At 46.2% G+C, this 21041-nt stretch overlaps 4 protein-coding genes across 4 annotated transcripts; 3 read left to right on the top strand and 1 right to left on the bottom strand.

The window, feature by feature from the left end:
* Nucleotides 1–188: 188 nt before the first annotated feature.
* Nucleotides 189–2276, bottom strand: F4817DRAFT_1749 (uncharacterized protein). The gene is made up of 3 exons (XM_049298257.1): nt 1127–2276; nt 875–1071; nt 189–816 (listed from the first exon to the last, which is right to left on the bottom strand). Exons 1-3 carry the CDS (start codon nt 1724–1726, stop codon nt 393–395), a joined length of 1221 nt encoding a protein of 406 aa, XP_049163776.1. The 5' UTR covers nt 1727–2276; the 3' UTR covers nt 189–392.
* A 295-nt stretch (nt 2277–2571) lies between these two features.
* F4817DRAFT_1722 (uncharacterized protein) lies at nt 2572–4746 on the top strand. Its single transcript, XM_049298216.1, has 3 exons — nt 2572–2984; nt 3074–4429; nt 4513–4746. Exons 1-3 carry the CDS (start codon nt 2804–2806, stop codon nt 4629–4631), a joined length of 1656 nt encoding a protein of 551 aa, XP_049163775.1. The 5' UTR covers nt 2572–2803; the 3' UTR covers nt 4632–4746.
* A 6137-nt stretch (nt 4747–10883) lies between these two features.
* On the top strand, nt 10884–13036 carry F4817DRAFT_1710 (uncharacterized protein). The gene is made up of 2 exons (XM_049298207.1): nt 10884–12209; nt 12269–13036. The coding sequence occupies exons 1-2, from the start codon at nt 11356–11358 to the stop codon at nt 12504–12506; spliced, it is 1092 nt and encodes a 363-aa protein (XP_049163774.1). The 5' UTR covers nt 10884–11355; the 3' UTR covers nt 12507–13036.
* Nucleotides 13037–18141: 5105 nt separating this feature from the next.
* Nucleotides 18142–21035, top strand: F4817DRAFT_321920 (glutaminyl-tRNA synthetase). Its single transcript, XM_049301331.1, has 7 exons — nt 18142–18636; nt 18702–19049; nt 19159–19213; nt 19267–19353; nt 19411–19442; nt 19672–20128; nt 20185–21035. Exons 1-7 carry the CDS (start codon nt 18257–18259, stop codon nt 20665–20667), a joined length of 1842 nt encoding a protein of 613 aa, XP_049163773.1. The 5' UTR covers nt 18142–18256; the 3' UTR covers nt 20668–21035.
* Nucleotides 21036–21041: the final 6 nt, after the last annotated feature.

Raw genomic sequence — 21041 nt, 5'->3', positions numbered from 1 at the left:
TCAGCCGCATTGATGATTTTGGGTGGTAGGTAAAAAGTACAAGTGGCTCCACCTCTTATCCTTCATGTGGCAGGTATTTTTCAGCCTCACGTGATTACATGTAGTGATACCACCTAAATCTACCCGATACCAGCATAAAACACAGACAATACATACATGTACCTATTACGCGATGCAATGTACTAAGTCTAGTAAAGTCCAGCAGCCCCAAAACATATTTATTACTTCCCAACTGAAGCGCAACCAACCCAAGGATATAGAAGCGGTAAATCATATATCTACCATGGCGTAACCTAGCGTCAATATTCCATCTAGAAATCGTAAAGAAAAATCACCAGTTCATGCATGCTGCTCGTGTCACCATTCGTAGAGTGATATCTTACAAGATATCATCACTCCTTACCTTGCACCCGCCGCGCCCAATCGTCACCAACCCTTAGACTATCCACCACTACCACTCCTCTTCCTCGTCCTACCCGTTCCTCCCGCTGCCACCATAGGTCATTCTTCTTTTCGGTCTCCTTCTCCGGTTTCTCGGCCTCCGAATCGCTATCTGCGAGCCCGCCATGACCATCGTCGGCTCCGACGACAAGAATAACGTCGTACTTAAGCCAGGTCTGCAATTGGGTAATTACACCTCCGTTGTCTCCGGCTAGAGATTCCTGGAGGTATATTACCTCGGGTTGTAGGTGACGAAGGATATGAACGTGGCCGTTAGGGGATGTAAACGGCAAGATCATCGCTTCCTTTTCTACCAAGGCCGAGGCCTGCGAATACACCAATTGGAAGGGCGTGTTAGCCGTATTAGAGCTTAAACTAGATCTTAAGTCAGTAAATCCATGCTGAGCGCTTAATCTTGGAGGTATCTACGCACGTTGGGCTTTTGTCCTCCTCCCCTGGGGTTTGACTCTGCTCATTCGCAATATTTGAGAATGATGAACTCAAAGATGCCGGAGGAAGGTTACTGGCCGACGCTTCAAGGGCGGAATCCTTGAGGCCGGGTGCATAGATCAAGACAAACAGCTTGATTTTAGAAAAATCAATATTGCGAGGTATATGGGAGAGGATAGACTAGAAGCAAGTTAGCAACTAAGTACGCAGATACTAAAATAAGGCGGTATCATACAGCATGCTCGTGGAAGCCTTCCGCATCAAGATCATTTGTATTCGTATTTGCCGAGACCACGATCGCGACCGTTTTCCGGCGCCTAGTCGAGTCTCTAGGCTGAGGCGGGGCCGGCTTTTCCTTACGAGCTTCGGCTTCCTCCGACCAAGTCTCGTGGTCGGCATATGCGTCCTTATCATCATCTCGAATAGCAGCCAAGGCGCTACCAACGGCCGCGCCAACTCCCGCCACTCCTGCTGCAACGGTCTTGCTTGCGCTGGAAAAGAAACGATGCGGGCTTGGTGTACGTCGCGAGCCCCATCCGGCAGAAACGCCGCTTGCCTCTGGATGTATTTCTCCCGCGCCGTGGCCTACATCATCAGGCCGAATAGAAGGACGCGACGTCGCGCCGTACGGGGGGTTCTCGCCATAATCGGCATTTTCGTAGTCGAGATCGGCCGGCTCAACATCGCTCTCCTCGTCTTCGCGTTCGTTACTCCGTTGGCTCCATGCCCAAGCAGCGACACCGACGGTCGCGACGGTAAGGGTAACGACAATAGGAACCCAGTGGCCCCAGACACCCCTCCGGCGGGATCTCGAAGAATCGTACGACGACGACATTTATTCAAATAAGATCATCGCAAGATCGTGGCCGGCATACCACGCGCGAAGCGGTGGAGTAAGCAAAGGTATAATACGAATCACGACGCAAGAAATCTAGACGCGATCCGAGAAACCTTGGTCGCAGTTACGTAGATCACCTATAAGCAAAATACCAAAGTAAGTTCGATAACGGATGATTTGAATGGAAGTGAGAAAAGGTTAAGGTTGGAAGTGTTGCGGAATACAGCCCTCGAAAAATAGCGGGCTGGGGAAGCAGTAACACCTAACCTAATAGGAACGAACAGAGGACGAACAGGGGTTGGGGCTACGTGTAAGAGCGCCTTCTGGAACAACAACAGGTAAAAGCAGCGGTGGCAACGATAGTAGGTGGTGAACAACCTCCCAGTTGGTGCAAGTAGTATATAGGTACCTAAGGTAGGCAGCTTATAGATATTTCGTAGCAGGAGAAAATACGGTCAACTCTTGCAACTCTTCGATGTTACAATTCTTTAAAGCAAAACTGCCCGATTACCAAGTGGACTGAGCTGCTGAGGTGGCTGGTCGTAGCTTTCTCTGAGCTGCTGACCCCCTGCAAGAAATCCATTGGTACTCCGGGGCACGGCTAAGCTTGCTGTTTTGATTGGTTGGAGGGGAAACGCCTCACCTGGAGCTTCCATAAATGGTTCTGAATGGACTGCGGCATAATTGGACACAGACCGATAAATGCGGATAGTGAGTCTTACGCTACTATCGGTAAGGTACTTAGATACATGCCACATGCCACATGCCACATGCAGATAAGAGCTATCGCTATGTATTTTCAATATTGATAGCATTGATAAGTCAATAATATATCGTGAGTGACTCAAAGTTCCAATCATTGATGAGAAGCACATATTCTCTATCACTCTTCATCGAAATCTAATCAACCTCTCTTCTTCCGAGCTCTACCAACGTAAATTAAGACACGTGAAATATGAAATTATTGAGATTATTTACAAGACTAACACTTTATTAGACTACCACATCTCATCCGAGGTCCTTGGTTCTCATCAACCCCTCCAACAGGCCTCGGTCTCGGCTGGGCTGCTCGAAATGCCCCACGCCGTCTCTATGCCTGCCACGGGCCTTCAGGCCCTCATCCTTTGCGGCCCGGGGTCCTCATTTCCGACCTTTACGTCAAATCCGGATGAGAACCCCAAAGCCTTATTACCCATTGCCAATAGGCCTATGGTCTGGTACCCCATTGATTTCTGCTATCGCACGGGAATCACAAGTAAGCATCTTCATGTTAAATGTTTCATATATTCTCACATTACCGCGACGATAGTTGCTCTGTCATAACCATTAACTAACACGGCTCAGGCATTACTCTTGTTTGCCCCCCTTCTGCCGCCGACGCTATTACCACGGCGCTGAACACAAATCCCTTCCTCACGGGTTTACCTCACCCGCGCCCGGACCTTGTAGCACCCAGTGGGCTTGACCAGAACACAGGCACCGCAGAGATACTGCGACTCCCTGAGATTCGAGAGCTCATTACCTCCGACTTCGTCGTCTTGCCATGTGATTTGGTATGTGAACTGGGCGGCGATAAGCTTTTGCAAGCATGGATGGTCAAAGCAGCAAGTCTTCCGGATCTCCTTAGCGACGGTGAGCCGCCGTACTGCAATGGCGGTTTAGGCGTATGGTACGAAACGAAGACGGCCAACCCTATCAAAGGCGAAGAAACAGATTTCATCGTAACAGCACCGATAACCACACCCACGGTGCCTACATCCAAGGATTCATTACTGCCGCATCTCTCGTACTTGACCTACGCTATGCCCAAAGATTCTCTGAACGATCTCGTGGATCAGAAGAAGAGCTTTCCGATACGCCATGGATTATTGCGCAGCCATCCCAAAATCAGAATGCTAACCACGCATAGGGACGCGCACATTTATATTTTACCCAAATGGATTTTAGACTTCATTGGACAAAACGAGCGGCTAGAGACACTTGGCGAAGACGTCATCGGCTGGTGGGCAAAAACAAATTGGGAGACAGGGCTATTCGGGAAGCTAGGGATGAAAAAGGTCATCGAGGGCCACACCGAGGAGCCGGACGTAGATAGGTCGCCACGTGGTAATAAGTCCGCGGCAGACGCCAGCCTTATCGATTCCCCGTGGAGAGCACGCGAATCCCATGAGACGTCTCCTCATACAGACTTCCGGAACAGACAGCATGACGGACTACTAGCCAAGCCGAAGGATCCTGTCGTTCCCCCAATTCTAGCGTATATCCACCCTGCTCACGCCGATGCCCCACTGCTCCGTCGGGTAGATACAGCACAGCTTCTCCTTGCCGTATCACTGCAGCTGGCAAAACTTCCTTCCGTCGAGGAAACCGGCCCCGAGGCGGCATCGGCATTTGCCCATTCAAGAAAGGTTGCATACCCTGAGGGTGTCAAGCCGCGGACGACCATAACCAGGCAGGATTGCTTGATTGCCGACAATGTAATGGTGGAAGAAAAGACGTCGATCAAAGAGAGCGTCATTGGAGCAAACTGTCAGATTAAGGAGGGTGCCAAGTTGTTCCAATGTCTGCTTATGGACGGTGTGGTAGTGGGTAAAGGCTGCAAACTGACTCGTTGCATCCTAGGTAAGAGAAGCGAGGTTGGGGAGGGTTCGACACTCACGGATTGTGAGGTGCAAGAGAACTTGTTGGTAGAGCCCAAAAGTATGTTTCAGTCCTTCCAATCCCGCTTTCCGCCCTCTATCCGCCGCAAGGCGGTGTAATATTATTAACTAACATAATCACAGCTGAGGATAAGGATAGCAAACTCATGAGCTCCTCTGGGATGGAAGCCAGTGAGCAGGAGATGCAGGAGGCGCTGGACGGCATTGATGACAGTGACAGGGATAGCGCCATGTTAGGATAGGCAATAAGAAATAACCGCGATCCAGGCTACCGGTAGCCAATACGACGGGCAATGAAATGTGCAGGAATATCCTGGATACATAAGCTCCAGCTTACCATCACTCCATCTAGCCAATCACGGTCAGTTGGTATGTGCCATAAGGAAATCTGTCACAACTATTTTCCTAATAAAGGTTGTGATGAGGCATTAGGTATGTCCGCTAGCCTTAATATGTTGGTGTAGTAAGAAAATGAACGAAGCTTTCCTTAAAAAAAGATATTACAGGTTTGTCATAACTTGGGGCTTGTTGGAGTTGGTTTTGCCTGGATCCCCGTGGATGGTCGCAAAATTTCAACTCGGCGTTCACATGCTGGGTCGAAATTTGAGTTGTCATATTCAGGTTTGCCTATATCGTTCTTTCTCGACCCCAAACTAAGCGGTCATGCGATGGTACCCTGACGAGAACCTCTAAGCCTTTCTCAGCTTTGATAAAAATAAGTGATTCTCAGATCTCACTTAGAACACTTTACGAGGCTACCGTCAAAACTACTTATTCGTTGGGGTTGGCTAGCATGAGGGTTACACGAGGGGGGCATTATGCCTACGATGCTGCGCTGTTGTCGGCGTAATACTGATCGAGATGCAAGTTATTCCAAGACGATATCGTGCTGCTGCGCTCTAGCGATATAGCACCGTCGGCAGATATGTCGTACGACGTCGTATAAAATGAAGTAGTAGGTTATCTCGGAATCCAACAGGATCTTGCTTCACCATGCCTGTGCAACGAAGCACTGCAGACAACCCCTACGTAACTATAAGACGGTCTTCCGACGACGTCTCTTAACGATTACGGTAAATAGAGCTAAGAGCGCTTAAACTTACAAGTATCTTTTGAGGCGGACAGATAACGCCGCAAACCTCTGCCACTGACGCTTGAGTAGCAAACATACTAATTCCTCTTCGGGAAGAATTTAAGCGTAACCTCCTCATTGCGGCATCCGACTTACATCCATTCAGCTGGCGTGCTATCTCTAAGCTTTTGACGGGAAGGAAAAAGAAAGGTTCACTCGCCGATCACAGTGGATCCTCAACACTGGCTGAATGATGTACTATTTCTCTCGAAGCTTGGCATTCAAGTGCTTAAGACCTGTCATAAATCATCCTGGAGTAACAAGTTTCCGTGGACGGCCGAAGCCATACAGAAAGAAGCATAGGCGCCGCAATGCAAGATCCGGTAGGTCATATATCAGCTGCCATATGTACACAGTCTGGGAATTCCGTATTGATTCTGCATCACGAAACTCCGGGGGTAATTACATAGCTGCATATGATGGGCTGTCTTCCATATTAAGGGTTACTGGAGACGGTTAGCTACCAAAACATATTGCATATGCACGAGAGATTGTAAATTTACTAAATTTGCCCCTAGATAGACTGATATTGGCAGTCTACATATAGCAGCATCTGTTCTTCAGTAGGCTACAGAATGCATTACCGCCACCTTGCGGATATAAACCAGTAGCACTACTACTATCGATCGTTCAAATACCGTATATCCCAGGTTTACATATATATGACCTGTCAACTGAACTAATTAAATTCTAACCAGTAACACTTCCTCTTATAATCTTCAGCAGAGGTTCCGAAGCCCCGTCGATTACCTTGGGTTGAATCGCCGGTTGAAAAATCGGGATACATAATAGATGTATAAAAGTATCTTATAAATTCATCTACGTAGGTACCTAAGGTAAGCTATCTAACGAAAGCCCCAGGAATTAATAATCGTCGAGACATTAGCATTTTCAAGCACTTCGGGTTTGACTTTGACAGAGTGTCAACAAATAGGGCATGTTGGTAGATTAGTAGCCTCTAAACGTAGATGCGGTATATTCAGAGTATTATTTTACGTAAAACACGAATAATATTAACCCAATAGAGATGATAACCCTCTATTATAGCATTAAACATACAACTATATCTTGATGTGGTCTGAGTCTCCTCGATTTCTCTTTAATGGCGTGTAAGTGAACGACTATCATCCAAACACCACAAGAATGTCCGTAGGAAGCCGAATTCATAACGATAGGTAGGCACCGAACTATACCATCTATACGTTAGGCCAAAACTGAAGTAGGTAACTATTCATTAAGGCTGTTAGGAAATACTAACCAGAAACTCTTCAGCGTCCCCATTCTCTCGGGTGGAGTGGGCATTGCCCTTCGCTCCCAGATGCCCGGCTTTCTTGAATTACAAAACCTCCATCTTTAGAATCCACATTCCTTTTCCGGTTTCCACAGTTCGGGTACCGGTCACACTTCACTTCTTCTTCCTTCAATACACAATTATTACCGCAGTTGAAATACTCAATAATTAATGCACACATGGTGCCTTAACAAAGCCTTCGGCTTGTGTTGGGTCTTCGTAGGCAAGGGATGGCCAGTGATTGTGAGAAAGTGTAAGAGGTGCCGTAAGTCGCTTTGGCTTTCAAGGGGATATAGATTCGAATTATGATTTGATATCCAGGAGGCAGATAGGTCACGCTACCTAGGTAAGCTATTGTAGATAGAGGTAGAGACAGATATTCGAAATTTGTCCTCTTGGTAGTCTACTATGAGCTGGTTATCGACTTATATACTCACCTAAACACCATCCTTGGATTCCTGATTCATTCAGGAATCGCGTGAGGACAATCTATATCTGTATTCCACCAACTCCGAATCGTACACGGCTAGAAAGCCACAATATTGCTCATAATCACTTTACTATCATTACTGACCAGACTAACAAGACCCTAAAGGAGCTAGCAGCGCCTACAATATGATTCGTCAGATTAAGGCTTGTCATACTTGTGGTTGCTGCTTGTCATCGTTCTCTAGAGTGGCGTTGATGTGCGGCTACAACGATGTTGTGCTATCATCATCTAAAGTAGAAGAGATCAGCGATTCTATTTAGTCAGCTAGGAAAGGCTAGGTGCATAGAGATAATACAGTGTACCCAACGTATGGATCAATCACCGACCGTTTTATCCGTTGACCCAAATGGGAAATATTGCATACTTGGTGGCGCGGATAAGGTGGCCGTGGCCCATCAAAGGATAGGGTAACACGAACTACTGAAATCTGACTATATTCTAACTGATGCCTGGCATATTTAGGCTGCTAAATATTTTATCTATGTTGTGTACCAATAACATGGGTCTCGGGGTCGTCAGGGTTCAAAGCTTGATGCGATGCTAAGTGAAGACGAACTAACCAGACCGTTGTCACTCTATTTACCTAGCTCGAGGACACAGCTGGATACCCGCAGTTAGCGGCCTTTATGTTGGAAATGTTTGCTTGATTTAGTGTTAAGCTTGTAATGAAACACGTGGGAACCCGGCTGGCAATAAGGCGCAGTCGAAGGCCGTTGTTGAATGAAGAATATACTCGGTCCCGATGTATATCGGCATTAAGGATTGATTGCCTAGACGGAGCCGCGCGGTCACAATTGCAAACCCATTGTCCTAACAAGCCTACCTAAATTATCAAGTCTATATAGACTCAAAGTATATGTGGTAGGTATACATGTCCGTAATGGTGACAGGGGTAAACTCGAAATGGCAGGGAGCGCGATCTAGGGAGAAGTAATTGAGAAATGATTCTATAATTTTCAGGTACGAATAACGGTGTGTACTGGATCTACCACCGCCGATCTGCACCGCCGAAAGGGCCTTTTCTGGAGATGGAAGAAGTTAGATATGTAGGTACTAGAACTGTCGAGACTGTCTGAGCTCGTGCCATTTGCAATCATGAGTGAGCGAATGGGTGTGGTGTTGCAAGCCACAAGTACGATGATGTAAAGATGGAAATCAGAAATTCGATCTGTGGCAAATTCGACAACGCCATGTAAGGTAAGATTCAAGCATGTAAGTCTAACCCCCCGGGACGGTGTTAGGAAGATGTAAACCAACCTGCCAAAGACACGGCCCAGTCACAAAACATTATGAGCACTTTTTTTTTTTTTTTTTTTTTTACAATACTGGGTGGGCCGTGTGCCGTATTGTACTGTGAGGTATGCTAGAACCGTTCTGCTAATTAAACCCCTGATGAGGCTTGTTGGCCCTGTCAGTTCGTCTTTTCGTTCATCAAATAAGATACTCAGCCGAAGGCCGAGGACCGGTCGGCTCGATAGGTGGTATCGGCATTGTTACCGTATGGTCAGTATTAACACTCGTCCTCTTTGAGACATCTACTGAGACAGATATGTGGCTTAAGCCCGACAGCGGTCTTTGCGGTGTTGAAGGACAAAACGGGCAGAAAATTCAGATCCACCTCTTCAGGGTCGATGTTAGGATAAATTGTGCTCATCTATGAATCTTATGACTAGGTTAGGTACCTAACGTACCTTATAAACATAACTTCACTCTGCCTTATGTAAATCCCGAGGGGTTTTACAACCAGGGTCTCATCCGAGATTCCGCTTTACTTCTAACAGCAAAGCTACCGTACGTAGATCAATGGTGGAGCTTGTATGTACACTACGGTAAAGTGATCTCCGGGGTAAGCCTCGCATGCACGTAGGGCCGTAGTAGGGCAGGCTGACAGGGTCCGGCAGGATCAGACAGGCCAGACTTAAGATGCTGACAGGCTTTCTACTAGCATGGGCAGCACGGGATCCTCCAAGAGATTGATTGATCTCTTGGGCAACCAGGGGACTTGAACGAGAGAAGTCTAATAAGAGATTCTCAACATTGACCCAATAGGATGAACAATCGCGTGTCTTCAGACTCTACGAACTAACCGTCTGAACCCGAGTCTTGGGTGTTACCTTCAACATGACCTGCTAGATTGAGAGTAGACTGGCGATAGCGCGCTTATTGATATAATTAATCGCGACTAACCTAGCCGCTTAACAGGGAGATAGGCTGGTTGTACGTCGCAGATTAATATCTATCTCATACGTATCTACATAGATAGGTTAGGTAGGTAGTCAAACGATATCCATCATTTCTATCATGTGCTTTGACGACAATCGCATTCTTTGAGACATCCATCTTCAGGAACGAGCCTGTTCCTGCTTTAAGCCGAGCCAGTTTCTTGCCCCTGCGTAGTGTCCCTGCGTAGGGGGCCCCCTGTTCAAGGCTCGTAGGGCAGCGCCGTTAGATAGCCACAGCTCAGCTAGCCATCATCAAGACTTTTGATTTAACGACACCACCTACTGCTTGAAATTTCGAAAACACGCCTAGGACAGAGAGAACCACGATCATCGCTAGGAACGCAGAGTTAGGCAGTTAGCTGAATCAGGAACAGGGAGCACCAAGATCCCTTTACAGGACCGAATAGGAATACAGACGATTGTTAAGCTTTTACTCGAATCTCGAAATCGTGAATTGTATCGCATATCTGAACACCCCCCTTCGTCGGTACTAGCAAAAACAACGGTCTAATGTCGCGAACTACCAAGTTACTCTTTCTTAGCTAACTACCTGAGAGCGTTGAGGGTTAGTCCGCGAGTCAAAGTAATCACTAGTAGACAGCTAGCAAAGTAGAGCCTCAGTATCTCCGGGCGTTGTCGTTGACATCATCATCTTGGATAGCTCCGCTGTCATTATCGTTGCCGGCTAACGAGTTCGCGTACAGCTTCATTTCCCTAAACACATCCTCGACCTAGTCAATGTCTGGTGTCTATTGCCCAATGGTCGTTAGTCGACTAGGGACGCCATGTCTCCAAAATCGATCGATTGTCTTAGTATGAAGAACCAAGGTGAAAAGCACAATGCGGGGCTGTATGACCCATTCCTGAATCCCCATTCCATGTTGTAAAGACAATTCTAATTACAGTTAAGTGCTGGTGGTGGGCGGGCTAAGGAAAAAAAAAAAAAAAAAAAAAAAAAGGAAGAGCCTCAAATGGAACTACTATGGTATCTATTCGGCCTATCTGTTATCCCATCGTTGTCTAGTCTATGTGCCACTTCAAGCCATGCCCGTGCGAGATTGATAAGTCCTGGGACTTTATGACTTCAATGCTTAATCTAGATAGCGTCACTTGACCGCTTTGGGTGATTGCTACGCTGCTGATTTTTATGTTTGTCGCCCATTGTGCTGCATTTATTTTTCTAAAATTACTTCATAAGGGGAGCTAACCGAGGGCTCAGATCCAAACAAATCGGCTAACAGGTCATGCGTGTTGGTTGCCATTTTCCCAGGATTCGATGTTACGACCTTGACCCAAGGACTTGGGCCCTAATGTAAAAGGGTCGACTTGTCAACCCAACCGACGGGGGGCGTTGCAACAAATGCGAGCAATTACGAGCAATTATTAAGATGGGTCCATATTCAGGTTAAGGTAGTGGCTTGAAGACAACGACGTACTATGTTGTCTATCCTTTCCCCATGTACTGGCGTTTTAGACAGACGCCTCTCTGCCACTACGCGTTTCCATTCCTGTCTTCCATAGTTTCCTGCCATACCCTGGCGGGGAGATGTCTAAGTATATTGGCCGAGCTATCCTAACTTAGTATTTGCTTTACGACCTAGTCTTCGTCTAGGGGGATACCTCTCTCTAATTGGAACACCACCTACCTTTGTCGCTCCTATAACTATTTATCTATCCCCTCATTCCTCTACCACTCCCTAGAGCTTTTCATAGCTTTTTATCCATTGCATCCGTCAACGAGTTCAAGTGTCGATATCATTTCTCGCCGCTAAACGTAATTACTCTTGGATCACGACCCTTACTCACGAGCATTTTTCAGATAGCTATAACGATGGATATGCACCACATGGGTATGAAGGTGGGCTTCGGTGACGAGTTCCACCTCGAAGGCCAGACCATCTCTTGCGGTTCGTCGACCGGTAGTTTCTCTTCAGCATCAACTTCGAGTTCTCTGCCCGAACCGTTCACGCCAACTTCGGGTCGATCAACTCCTGGAATTCGCTCTCTCTCGATGGACCACGATGCTGTTGCTTATCCAACTCCCAACGGATTTGATTTAACTCCGCCGTCATCTGCTTTTGGCGGATATTTCCCACAAGGCGCCAAGGCAGACATCCATCGATATATGGATTATAACAATGCTTCGCCAAGTCCTAGTCGAAAGTCCAGTATGCAGTCGCAGTCTATAGATTTTGACTACGCTCCGAGTCTCTCTGCCTCGTATCCCTCACTCTCAGTTCAAGAACATGGCCTTGAGCACCCCGGTTCTCATTCTATGGGACATTACTCTTTTGGAGAATATGCGACACCACCGCAATTTCCTGTATCCACGAATGCCTACCACTTGGACAATTCCGCATGCGATGCTTCGTCAATGTGGGCATGGACCGGGCACAGTCCCGTATCCTTTTTTGCAAGAGACCATCCTTCGGCGTCTCCTTCACCTTCTCAGCCTCTTTCTGCACGAGAACGAAACGCCTTGACGCCGTCGTACCTTGCCAGCCATGGGAAAAGGAGAGTTAGCGTGGACAAGGTGCAGCAAAAGACTTCAGCACTACAAAAAGCGCAAGACCGACATGGCGTCAGAATAGAAAGAATCGCAGCCGCCACTTTTAAGTGTAACTTTCCGAACTGCCCGAAGGGACCGTTCAAGAGACAGGAACATCTGAAGAGACACAAGAACACGTAAGAACCTAGTTCTATCTATTCGTAAGCTAGGAATATACCGTTAACAAGCCAACTAGTAAACATGCCGACGACATCGAGGCTATCACAATCTACTGTCGCTTTTGTGACAAGCCATTCAACCGCAGGGACAACTACCGGCAACACCTCAGACTTCACACCCGCAGAAAAAGCCCAACCCGCCGCACCGACTACTTCCCTGAGGCTCAAGCTCTACTAGATGAAGAGATAAGCAAGACCAAGCAACGAAGCCAGCTCAAGAAAAAGACCGGAGTGTTAAAAAATGAGGACTATTAAACTTGGAAAGTGATACCCACGAATATGCATTTAGTTACTATATACAATATGGAATTCTTTGGCAACACGGCAGCAACTTGGCGAGCAGGCTTTCAGGCCAAATGCAAGGCTTATTATTGTGTAGCCCGGAAAAGGAGTACGGCGTCAACGTGTGGCGTTTAATATTTCTTATATTGTTCTGCATCGTCTGGGGCGTTAAGAGAAGACAGAGCTTCTGGGAAGTCTTCCTCGGGGCTTGACATCAACATTGTCTTTTTTGTTTGTATTCGTTACCTAGAATACGACACCACGGATTTACAATATTTTCTTTACGCATTACAACTTTGTACACTATTGGTTTTTGGCACTCCGTAGGATACGTTTCTGGGAAAAGGCTAGCATAGTATATCCATTTCATTTGGAGCTCGGGTTATTGTCTCTCTGCTCTCTCTCTCATCTTTCAACTTCAAAGTCATAGGTACTAGGAATCGAGTTTCTCGCGGATATGTTTCTAGCAGACATGTTTGTACAAAATTGAACTTGTCACCCCGCAAAAGACTAATATATGACAAGTACACCAGTAAATGTGTCTCACCTCGAAGAGTGTAGCGCCTGTCTGATGAATATGGCCGAGACATCTAACGGCGATCCTCGGAATAAGCTCCGAATTGACAATAACTCCTCAATTAAATCGATTTGATTACTCTTTCACGACTATATCTTGAACTAAGTGCATAAGGCCCTGAACGATGCCTCAGGTGTAATATCATCCAATATCGAATACACTAATATCTACCTAACCTAACCTAATGCACCTAATCTCCTATTCTCATTGCTATGTAAATATGCCAGCATACTTGGTGGGACTTCCATGCCGGGGACATCTAGGGAGGGTAAACACAGCCTCAATCTGAATCGATTGTGTGAAGTAACTACATGCCTATGATGCGCATGAGAAAGTAGTCACGTAGTGGTTGACCACCTATACGATTGGCCACGGGGGTATGAGGGAACACCAACTTTGCCACCACCAACTGCATGGTATGGGATATATTTAAAGTCGAGGGTAGTACCAGACCAGGCCCTGCTGCCAGACACCGACCAACATGCGTCTGCATAAGTCCACTCTAGCGATCACCGACTTATCGCATTCCCCAGAGATGAGCCGTCAAAAGGTGACTATGCACATCACGTCAGTCGGGCATACTGACATAAACGACTCAGGTTATATTGAATCAATCAAAGTCTGAAGAAAAAACGCCTGGTCTTCAACAGTTCCGTATGGATGGAAATATGGCTGGCACTGGCGTCTCACTGGCGCCTCCCCAAGTAAAACACCGGAAATGAGCTTCTCCGCGAGGAGAGTGAGCGGAACATGTCAGCCACAGGCCGATCTTGTGAGGATCACTCCGAGTCGAAAGCAGGGACCTATGTACCCTTTTGAGATTACAGCCTCGCAGCATAACGATGCGCTAGGAGGACCACAGGACAAAAAAAAGGGGTCCAAGTACTGTGCGTACATAGCCGGCCATTTTGGTTTTTGGGGCGTACATGAGCCCCCCTTAGATAGAACTGATATTGAGGTACTAATCGGGACCACGTTGCTCTGCAGTAGCTTACCCAGCTAGATGGATAGGTAATAATGAAGTTACCTAAATGTTTGGGCGTCTACGACGCAGCCAACCATATACCTGTACTTAGCTGTGCTTTGTCCTCGAGAGGTGATTCTCGGATAAGTTGGAACGAGGCAGTGAGTGAGTTGGAGCTTGACCCGGACCTCTGGTTCGGCCCCAGCATTAGCAACTCCGTAGGGCTCTGATATTCTAAGATTATCAGATTCCTAGATACCATAGGAGGTACATTGAAAGAACACGAAGGGGCTACCAACCGCTTTTGTTCAAAGACCCCAACAGATACAAATAAAGATTAATTTTATCACCGCCATGGATTGTGTGTAGACGCAGCTTCTAGATAATTGCGGACTTTGTTAAACTTGTAGGATTGTTCTTTTTGCTTGGTCCTTCATATCTGGAGAATACAGCAACTGTACGTTTCTTCGTAAAATGTCTGGCCTCCGAGCAACATGTTAATCAAAGATCTAAACTCCGCGTACGTACTACCTTGGCTATGAATGTACCAAGATGGAAGTACGATGACTAGTGTACAACGTCGATGCTCCGCTGCCCAACAACATGGACCCCTCTCCTTTAGCAAACTTTTCCATACGGAGATTAGTTCGGAACCGAAGGTACGTTACCATCAGATTATTTGAAATTGCGGTCACTTTCTATTCATATCTATCACTTGGCCCATTTGTCAGTACTACTATTCGGATTAGAAGCATTCCGTTTCTCGTATTCCTAGGTAATCTTGACCTTAGTTCCTCTCTTATTTGGCTATCACTAACGGACTGTATGGTAGCAGACTACTGTAGTACAATTCAGATAGCTACGTAACACCTAGTGTCCAGTTATCCAACTTATTTTTATAGTTGACATATGTAATTCATGCGGTATGACTATTACAGCCAAAATGGGGACCCGACGACTATGCTACACAAACCAGCCCAGCCCAAGTACCATTACCAACGTACATAGATGGGTAACGAGGATAAAGACGGGAGTAAGTATGTACCACCATCCACTGCCGAATATCCCGGACCCATATTGCTTTCTCTGAAACGTGCCTATACGTCGAGGATATACCTTAGACACAAGGTACCCCACGGGTTATAGCGCTAAGGAGATAAATGTCGTTGCGCACATTATGCTCGATACCGGTGTTGGTACATCGCCGGGATTTGCTACGATACCTAAAGACTGCCTCAGTTGTTAACTGGGTCCGGGTGGAGTGGTAGGATGAGATATGGATATGGATGAAACTTCGTTATCCTATTAGCACAGTATTATCATCCCAACAAGTGATAAATTTAACAGTTTTCACATCATAGCGCTTGAAGGTACATAGAGATGCAGCTTAACGTCTCCACATCATAGGTGTTGTACGTGTGAGTCTTAGAAATGATATTCCTAGCAGAAAAGGGGGTGCAAGCATTGGCCTTGATTATTCTGCCGCCGGGGTGCAACGACAAGTACTATAAACTTATTAGAGGTGTGGGCTTACGACATTACTGCCGTGTTGTTCAAATCAGAGCTAAAGCTCTAGGAAGCTGGGCTATACCACATATATCCTCTCCTGAAACCAACCAACCGTTAGGTGGATTGTAGTAAAGGGTGGGCACTCGGATCTCTGATATCAATATTATTACCAATAACATTAATCATGACTTGCGTCTACTTAGTTCTGTCGTAGCCACGAGAGTGGCAGCGTTAAAACCCACCTAATACAAGGCTACGTCGCGTACCATAGCAATACAAAACATAGGACGCGTAGGAATCGTACCCATCCAGAATTATGAAGTCACCACATGCCTTTCTCGAGAAGATGTAGGCTATACGCTACCATTCCATTACCATCAGATGTCACACCCCGACGGGCCGAGACTCGGGATATGAATCAAAAACAACTAACTCTAATGTTGAGGACATGCTCGTCATCCAAAACAATGACATAATCGACATCCTGTATATTATTGTGGCGCGTCGTACTAAAACGCTTCCCCCAAGAGGTCTCGGATTCTGGCACTACGTTAGAGGGTCTCATGAATATGTGTCACACAAATTAGTCCCGATATCTGTTTTATTCTATCTATCTAACGGGCAATATTACGCTGACGGGGGAACACTATCTCCGGCGGAAATCTCTCTAGCACTTTATAGCCAATACGTAGATGGGTCGTAACTAGACAGAACTTGGACTCATCACTTGGGTGCCTACAAGTGGGCAGGTAGGTAGATAATTTAACGTTACAAACTGCAACAGATATAATTAACTAGAATGAAAGACAAGCCGGACTATTTATCCCTAATGATCCCGAAATCGACAAGATGTACTCAACGGTTAAGAGATTTCCTACGTTAATCTGGCATTGCGGCTTGGCTCAAGTGCATAATACCACTCCTAACCTAGCCTAATTATCGAGGGAGCAAAATAGCTTTAAGGGGTATATAAGTCCCTATTTTGATCAAGTTTATACTAGGTACCTAACGATGTAAATGAAAGTAGTTTAATGAACCTGTAATTTTGGGCAAAGTCTTAATCTTAGCAGTAGGAAATTGTAACAATCTATTTGTGGTTATCCATACCTACTTCACGCATGGATGTGATTGTCTTCTAGTTCTTGTTCGAATATATTCCGCGGAGAAAACCTTGATCGACTGACTGAAAGTCTCGGATAAAGTGAGACGCCAAGTATGCAACCATACTGACGGTTCCACCTCAGTCGGAATGTCTTCTAGTGAGACAAAACTAACGGTACCTACATAAACTTAGTGAGTTCTCCATGAAAGCCTATCGTTATCTAAACCTTGACCAAGTCCGATATACTTAAGATATTTACCCATTGGATGGAGGCGTCTAGAAACAGTTTAGTATCAGTTTGTCAAGACACTTTGATGGGTACTTCAGGAGGTTGGGACTTACACCTATCTATTAGATATGGCTCACACCAAAAATGTTGACTAGTATAATAAAAGGAGTAACTAGGCTTCGGAATTAAATTGAATAAAATAATTAAATTCCTAGTAAGGCTTAGTTATAGTTGCCCCCAATGTTATAGACTACAGTAACAGTGTAATTATAGTATTCGTGTCGTTGTTGTTTTTGGTATACCGTAAAAATAAAATCATTTTTATGGCTAATATATTATGACAAGGGTACAGTTAGGTACCTATAATAGGGGGAAAGGAGGCCCTCCTAGCCACCTATTATTCCAGAGTGATTAAGATCATTGTTTTCTTGGCTACGGGGAAAATTCGAACTCGAGTCTTTATAAGCCGACAGTTCTATAGGTCTACCTCGTGTTACGATAGGTTAGGCATATTATACTAGTAGCGCTACGTTATATGTGGGAGGTTGTCAGGTTTGTCATTGTAGACCTCGCTAGTAACTTGTGATACCACGGCAACTAGTTACTAGAGGATACGCTATATCACTAAGCCTAGTGCTTATGGCAATAAGTGTGATGGTGATAATGATTGATTATCCAAAAGGTGATGTTCTAGCTGACTCCCAGATGAGCGTATAGGTACATAAATCCGATCACTAGGCTAGCAGGTCTGGTTGATAGCCCTCCGTCAACATGCCAAATAAGATAATAGACACAATACCAATTAGTCTCATTATACTAGCGAGTGTTACCTACTATCAATTCAACCGCCTCGTATCTCTAGTAGCATTGTCTCTTGAATATTGTTTCTTTCCCGTTTATTAATGCTACCGGTAATGCTTGGCGCAACAAGGCCGTCGATTACCTTGATCTTTAAGAACGAGGGTTTCTAACTCAACGATATAGTAGAAGTTGGCAATGTGTTAGGCTAAACAGACAAATCCGAGCGATGGATAGAAAATAAACTTATGGAAGTACCTGCCGAAAAAGTCCATCTTTCATGCTATCCGCCAATCAGAGCAAGCCACTCTTGATTTAGTACTAGATCGATTAAGTACCTATCAGTACCCACTTAAGAGGGGCTTATCTTATCGGGATTATTTGCTTCACCCGTCGACTCATAAGGAGGTACCTTTTAGACGAGGGGCAGAATGACTCTTCAAGCTGATCGATCAAGAATTTAAAGTCTACCTAAACTAAACCCAACACAATTTCGCAGTCGCATTATCGAAATCATTCCCGCGAGGATCAAGTAGTCGAAATCATGGCGGACCTAGCAGAAAGCACTGCTAAGCTGCAGCTCGACGAGGAGACGGGGGAGATGGTCTCCAAGGCAGAATTGAAGAAACGATTAAAGAAGCGTGAAAAGGCAAAGGCTAAGGAAGCCGCAAGGAGCGAGGTGAAGAGCGAGGAGAAATCTAAACCGGCACCGAAGCCCAAAGCGACCGTAGAAGAACCAGCAATCGATCCCAATAATATGTTCAAGACCGGCTTTCTTGACGAGGTCTTCAAGATCAGACCTATGAAACCCGTTTTCACCCGTTTCCCTCCCGAGCCGAACGGGTTTCTCCATATAGGACACGCAAAGGCCATCGCGGTGAACTTTGGTTTTGCTAGATACCACGGGGGCGAGTGCTATCTTCGGTAAGAGAGCAAAGATGTCGAAATTGAGGAATATCGCTCCGTGGCTTACCTCGATCGATCGATAGTTACGATGACACCAATCCGGAGGCCGAGGAGCAGGTCTACTTCGATGCTATTCTCGAGATGGTAGAATGGCTCGGCTTCAAGCCCTACAAGATTACCTACTCGTCCGACAACTTCCAGAAACTTTACGACCTCGCCGAGAAGCTGATAGGACTCGAAAAAGCCTACGTGTGCCAGTGTAGCGACACCGAGATTAAACTCCAGCGCGGAGGCGAAAAGGGAACTGCTGGTCCGCGTTACCGTTGCAAGCATGCCGAGCAACCCGTCGAGGAGAATCTGAAGAAGTTTAGGGGCATGAGAGATGGACAGTACAAGCCTCAGGAGGCCTTCCTCAGGATGAAGCAAGGTTCGTCTGCTAGTTACGAGGAATATTAGTCTCGGATCGTGCTGACGTCTTTCTAGAGTGAGATAATCATCAAGAGCATAGTGCCGACACGTATGGTAGCTGACATACTACAGCATCACGGATGGCAACCCGCAGATGTGGGACTTAGCAGCTTACCGAGTCCTTGATGTAAGTTTCATCTTTCTAGGCATTAGCCACGATTACTGACTCTCGGCCTGAAGAAACCGCATTATCGCACCGGAGATACCTGGAAGATCTACCCAACTTACGACTTTACACACTGTCTGTGCGATTCATTTGAGGGAATCGTGAGTATCCATACGTAAATGTCATTAGCCGATTTCAATTGCTTATATACTACCTAGACCCATTCCCTATGCACTACGGAATTTGGTACGTAACCTCGCGCGCGACGAATGTTGAGGTCTTAGCTATCTACTTGGTGCTTCTTAACATTTTAATTTACCTACCACTAACAATTACGAATGAAGTTCAAAGCCGAGTCAGCTACGAATGGCTAAATAAGACCCTTGGAGTATACGAGCCGATGCAAAGGTGAGTTTTATTCAAGAGACCTTTTCGTTTAAGCGTTTTCTGTCTCGGGAAACTTGCTAACATATCCACAGAGAATACGGTAGACTGTCAATTTCTGGCACGATCCTCTCGAAGCGCAAAATCCTGAAGCTCGTAGCAGAGAAGATTGTACGAGGGTGGAATGATCCTCGCCTTTATACGTTAATCGGCATCAAGCGAAGAGGTGTTCCACCTGGCGCTATTCTAGAATTCGTCAACGAGCTTGGCGTGACAACTGCAAACTCCGTCATTGAAATCAAGCGCTTCGACCAAGCTATCAGGAAGTACCTGGAACGAACGGTGCCGCGGTTGATGCTTATTCTAGATCCCATCCCTGTAGTCATCGAAGATGCCGACGACCTCGACGGGAAGAGTCTTGCGTTTCCATTTAGTCCAAAAGACCCTAAGATGGGCTCCCACGATGTCACATTTAGCAAGACTATTTACATCGACCGCTCAGATTTCAGAGAGGACGCAGATCCATCATTCTTCCGCCTTGCTCCCGGAAAGGTGAGAAGCTATTCCAAGTCTCCGCAGAAGTGTACCGATGCTGACTCGAGATCCAGACTGTCGGACTTCTTCAAGTACCGCATCCGATAAAGGCAGTGTCGTTCACCAAAGACGACGCAACAGGAAAAGTTACCGAAATTCGGGCAGTATTTGACAAGGAGACGAAGAAGCCAAAGGCGTATATCCAATGGGTTCCGACCGAGGCGGCTGGTACTCGAAAAGCGGAAGTCAGAATCTACAACTCGCTGTTCAAGTCCGACAACCCCAATGAGGCACCAGGAGGATTCCTAAACGATATCAACCCGGATAGCGAGGTAATCTACCCGAACGCGTTAGTCGAGTCTGGGTTCGATGAAGTTAGGAGGAGGGCGCCGTGGCCAGAAGCAGCAGGCGAAAGCGAGCTTGGTAAGGGAGGACCCGAGAGCGTCCGTTTCCAAGCGATGCGCATCGCATACTTCGCGATGGACTCTGACTCGACCGACGATCGTATTATTCTCAACAGAATAGTGGCATTAAAGGAGGACGCGGGAAAGAGTTGAAGTGTGCAATGATAACTGACTCTTGATACCAGGGGGATACTGGGGAGATGGGTAGTGCCGTGCCTAGCTCACACGAAGGGGTGTAAGTTCATCATATAGGCTAGCCGTAAGTATGATGAATGCTTAATCCACTTCAATCCGTTACGCAGGCAGTTTCTATATTAAGTACTTTTACTTGTCGATAGCGTAGACTAGAAGAAATTCGTGTATTTGTTGCTCTTTATGCAGCTACGATATCAACAACCTCTTCACTTGGAGCCGATAAAATACTAATATATTCGGCGTGGTACTATATCTCCGATGATGAGTGTACCCGTTGCAGCATAATGCCTGCCAAGTTGGTGGTGTTGTGGCGGTGCAAGCTGGGGATGAAT

Source organism: Daldinia loculata, assembly GCF_022478755.1.
Source record: "Daldinia loculata strain CBS 113971 unplaced genomic scaffold F4817scaffold_1, whole genome shotgun sequence".
NCBI classification, from domain to species: Eukaryota; Fungi; Ascomycota; class Sordariomycetes; order Xylariales; family Hypoxylaceae; genus Daldinia; species Daldinia loculata.
This window is presented reverse-complemented; position numbering and strand designations above follow the sequence as displayed.